This window comes from Peromyscus maniculatus, chromosome X (assembly GCF_049852395.1).
Source record: "Peromyscus maniculatus bairdii isolate BWxNUB_F1_BW_parent chromosome X, HU_Pman_BW_mat_3.1, whole genome shotgun sequence".
NCBI lineage: Eukaryota > Metazoa > Chordata > Mammalia > Rodentia > Cricetidae > Peromyscus > Peromyscus maniculatus.
In genome coordinates, this window is record NC_134875.1 from 36,011,357 (window position 1) to 36,015,907 (window position 4,551).

Genomic DNA, 4,551 nt, shown 5'->3' on the forward strand with positions numbered 1-4,551 from the left:
TGGGCCCTCCAGAGTCTCAGCCTATGCTAACACAGAGAAATAAACCATCTCCTATGAATTACCTCAGCCATTGTCCAGACTCTGCCATGATCCTATGAAAAACAAAAACCACGAAATGACAGAGCTCAGTGGCTCTTTTTAATTTGGGGAATGTCACCTACTCTGGGGAGTCTCTCTAAATTTTCCTCAGTTCTGCCCCTTCCTGCAATTATTCTTTGTAGAGCTTGCATCCAGAATTGCTTACTCCTCCTGTCTTTCACCTTCATAGCTGTGAGACAGGTTTGGAGCCAGTACCTAGGGTCGATCTTTGATGTCCTCAGGTATCTGGGTCACCCTAGGACCTTGGTCAAGCACAGCTAGGTAGAGCAAGGTCTCCACCATCAGAATGAGCTTGTGAATACCAGTGGAATTCAGCTCTGTTGGGAGAACAGTCTCTCAGGAGGATCTTGCCCTGGCCTACCCACATATTTGCCATCATACAGGGCTCTTCAAGACAGCACAACCAAGATTGGGGCATGTGTTTGAACGAAATTTCCATAATTTAATAAAATGATTTATCTGGGCTCAAGGTCCAGCTGAGTTTGAGAAGGTCTTTGTGTTACTCCCTGTGACTGAATTTGAACAGTCCAGCCTTAACCAAAACTAGAGGTGTCAGCTAAGGAGAAAACCAGAGCCACAGGTTCCACACCCCCACCCCATACACACTCACTGCATTTTTTAAAGTACTCCCTCTCCTTTGCAGCCCTAACGTGCTTCAGGCTAGACACCTCAGAGGACAAGCCCACAGCCACTGAGTCTGTGCAGGCCAGAATGTGATTGGACGCATTGTAATTACGTTGAGTCTCCAGAAGACAAGCCTTCTGGGTCAAGAGGCAGAGCTGTACACATCTGGCACCAGACAGCGAGGACGTGGCTTTTAAAGCTTCAGAACTCGGGTCTGATCGAAAGATTCCCAGTACAGAGACTCGTCAGGGTTACTGCCACAGATTCAACAGAATGCTGAGTCCAGGAGCTGATGAGCAACAGGAACAACAGCATGGTCAGTAAAAATGGTTCTGACTGGACTTGGGTGAAGTACGGGAAGCAAATCTGGTGGAAAGGCCAGTGGCCAGGTGCTTCAGTTACCCCCCTCTGCCAGTGGTCCTCCTCTAGGTTTTCCAATAATCCATGGGCCATGTAGCTCAGATCTTTATTTTTGTGTTTTTCTCACTTGTAGGTGGGAATGCAATGGTCCTGAAGGCTGGAGAGGAAGGAGGCAAGAAAGGGCTTGTACAGAGCGAGCTTGCTCAGGGTGAGCTTGCTCAGGGCGAACGTGCTCTGGGAGAACTTGCCCCAAGCAAGCCTGCTCAAGAAGAGCTTGCTCAGTCCGGTCTTACTCAGGAAGCCACAGGAGTGGTCGAGGAGGGAGAAAAGAAACAAGAAGAAATGGAAGGAGCACATGCTGGCCATGGTAGTTCTGGCCCCATGGACAAGGGGATCCCCGCAGAAGGTGGTCATGGTAGTGGTGTTCAACAGCAGCCTCAGCAAGAGGCGGCAATGCCTGAGGGCACCAAGAGTCTCCAGGCTGGGGACAGGCTGCCTTTCCAGAGACGCACCAGATTCACCAGGTCTCAGCTGCAGGACCTGGAGCGTCTTTTCGAAGAGACTCGCTACCCCAGCTTTCAAATAAGGTAAGCAGAATGCCCTGCTCTGGGCCTAGTTTTCAGGCAGTGTGTCCAGGCTGCCCTTTGGTGCTCCCTGAACCACTGATTTCCTCTAGAAACAAAGCCACAGTGTCTGGACCTTCCAGCAGAAATTGGATTCTGGAGTAGGGGGATGTGCCCTAGTCCATCTAGAAAGATTGTGTTTTGTTGCCTGTTTAAGTGGCACCTGAGTGGGAAATTTAGACAGTGCTTGTTCTAAATGAGTCTCTGCAAGAATGAGTGAAAAGCCTGAGGTGTGGCTGGGACAATGCAGGAGGGATTCCACCTCAGATTAAAATTTGGCTAACACTTTCATCGTGGAGACTCTCTTAATGAAGCTTTACATGTTAAGGACATAGAGGACATACCTGTGTTTGGGGGATTACCCTTAATTTGATCCCTGAAAGAAACCTGTTACTAAAGTAAGTCTCAAAGTAGGTGTGAGGAATAGTGTATGTGTGTGTGTGTGTGTGTGTGTGTGTGTGTGTGTGTGTGTGTGTGTGTGTGTGTCAAGTGTGGACACAAACATTTAAAAGCAAACAGGACGTGTCCTTATAAACAGGACAGTTCTACCACAAAGCCTAAATGTTGGACTCTTTTTACTTCAGGAAGGATCTTGCAAGATGGATGGGTGTGCCGGAAGCAGATATACTGGTCAGTATTCTAAAAATAATAATAGTTTGGGAGGGCTCCACATCTTGTGATGTTTTTGTTTAGAGGTGTAGCAATTTTGAACCTTGAAGTTGTATCCCAAGGATGCCAGAAAAGTCCACAGCCAGGCTAGGCTCACAATGATGAAAGACCTCCATTTTCTCAGGCAGGAAATGCAAACCTGGACACCTGAAAACATAAGATGCCAAGGTGCTTTGTCTGTCCCTTGGAGGACATAGTGTGTTCTCCATGACCTTCTGAAGGCTGTGCAGCCTGCATGCTTCACTTAAGTGAAGAGACCATGTTCTTGCCCACTTTCAACTCTTTCACTCTGCGTGTCTCAGAAAAACTTTTCTCAGACTTCTTCTGTTCTAGTCTGTAAATGTCGCATGCCTGGCTTAGTTCTCAATCAATACTGGGACCAGGAAGCTCAAATGGCGCATAGACCCTTTTACCTGTCTTTTGTTGATTATGAATGTGAACTCTGCTCAGCATTACAATCAGCCCTGGCTTTTCCAGACCACATGCCCTCAAGGGAAAAGGCCTATAGATAGTATGCTTGGAGGCTATGGAGGAAGCATAGAACCGGAAGAAGTGCCCTTTGTCTCATAAAATATGCATTCTGGATACTCACAAAAGGCCATGGAGCCTTTCACAGACAACTATGGGCCTTGAGATAGTTCTCCTGAGTTCTAAGAGAACTCTTTTTGATACTTTTCAACACACAGCAGGGACCAGGAACTACTCACGAGCTAGATCTGCATCCTTTCCTGAAAGAATGCATTAAAACTATCAATTGATGGAGAGAAGAGGAAATATTCTGGGTCCATTCCATAGCTGAAGGACTGGGTGTGGTAGTCCATGTACTCGGGGGCTTCATGGGGGTGTTTTGAATGTTTCAATGAGAATGAAACCTGTTGCTTCCAGCATTCTGAACAATCAGTACACACTTGAGGTAAGTCTTCAGTCTTTCTTAGGGTTAGATAGATAAACAGTTTCTGGACAATCAGAAATATGGTGCTTTTCTAGGGGAGTAGCTCTGTCCTGGAGCACATACCTAGCACACACTGGCCCAGGGATGGAATCCATATATGTTCTAAAATGTTAGTAAAATTGAGCCAGTATATATGGTTACAGCATGTGTTCTTCAGTGGTGGTACAGTTCAGTGTACTAAAGTAATCCTTTCTTGTGCTTGTAGGATTGGTTTAGGACCAGGAGAGCCAGTTTCAAGAAGCAATAGAATGGTGATGCTGATCAATGCACCACCTGGTCCCCAGAACAAAGATCCTTGAAGATTTTGGAGCAGCGCATGAGTGCCACCTCTGTTGTGAGCCAGATGACCTGGAACCTGGCCCCGCCCCCAGTGTCTCAGCCACCCATGCTGGCCATGACATCCTTTCCTTCCCTGCAATTATCTCAGCAATAAAGAGGTGGATTCTCAGTATGTTGGTTCCATTGTTTTCAGGTTACAAAAATGTGGGTGGAAGTATTTGAACCATAGTAGCCTATTCCAGAAATGGCATTTATTGTAGGAGATGACCCTGGCAAGCTGTGGTCACTGTGGTGTGTGAAGTGATGAAGATTTCCAGGTGCTATGCTGCTTCATGCTGACCCCACATGACTCTCCGCCCCCTTATCATGGCCTTGTCAACTCACCCCATCTATGTGGAACAATTATTTGTAATGTCAGGTGGAGCAAGTCCCCAGTACAGGACACTGTGTTTCTAGTCATGGCTGTTCGCACCCACACTCCAGTAAGCCTCGCCATAGACCCAGCTGGAAACTTTGACAGTGGGAGGAAGGGGTACATGATGTGTGGATTGCACCCTCTCTGTGGACATCCAGGGCACTTTCAGCCACACTGGCCAGAGTCCTGATGCTTGAAAGGGAGAGGAGAATCCATCTATCCAGGAGAGAGGGAGGATTCTGCCTCATTTCTTCCATTCCAGCTCAGGGAGCATATGGTCTCACCCTCGCCTACTCAGAGATCTGACTAATGTGTCTTATCCCTGCATTTTGTCACCTGCCTTGGAGAACCCTCAGTAATCAAGATTCCAGAGACCTTTGCTTCATAGCAGCTCTAATTTGTATACAAGGTTGAGCCCCTAGCAATGTTCTGGAACGGTCTGTCAGTGCATAGAGAAATTGTGCTTCTTCTTTGCATATGTGAAGCTGCAGGTCCAAATAAACAAAGTCCATCTTGATGAGATGGAGAGC

The 4,551-nt window shown here is 47.1% G+C and overlaps 1 protein-coding gene across 1 annotated transcript; it reads left to right on the top strand.

Annotated features, from left to right (window-relative positions):
* The first annotated feature begins 848 nt into the window (after positions 1–848).
* LOC143270882 (uncharacterized) lies at positions 849–3,778 on the top strand. The gene is made up of 4 exons (XM_076562131.1): positions 849–1,039; positions 1,217–1,670; positions 2,291–2,336; positions 3,533–3,778. The coding sequence occupies exons 1-4, from the start codon at positions 997–999 to the stop codon at positions 3,572–3,574; spliced, it is 585 nt and encodes a 194-aa protein (XP_076418246.1). The 5' UTR covers positions 849–996; the 3' UTR covers positions 3,575–3,778.
* The last annotated feature ends 773 nt before the right edge of the window (positions 3,779–4,551 follow it).

Excerpts from the sequence above, each read along its gene's own strand:
- LOC143270882 (XM_076562131.1), top strand. The coding sequence starts at position 997 with ATGCTGAGTCCAGGAGCTGATGAGCAACAGGAACAACAGCATG. Across the intron at positions 1,040-1,216 it reads GCAACAGGAACAACAGCATG|GTGGGAATGCAATGGTCCTG; the intron begins GTCAGTAAAAAT and ends TCTCACTTGTAG. Across the intron at positions 2,337-3,532 it reads TGCCGGAAGCAGATATACTG|GATTGGTTTAGGACCAGGAG; the intron begins GTCAGTATTCTA and ends TTGTGCTTGTAG.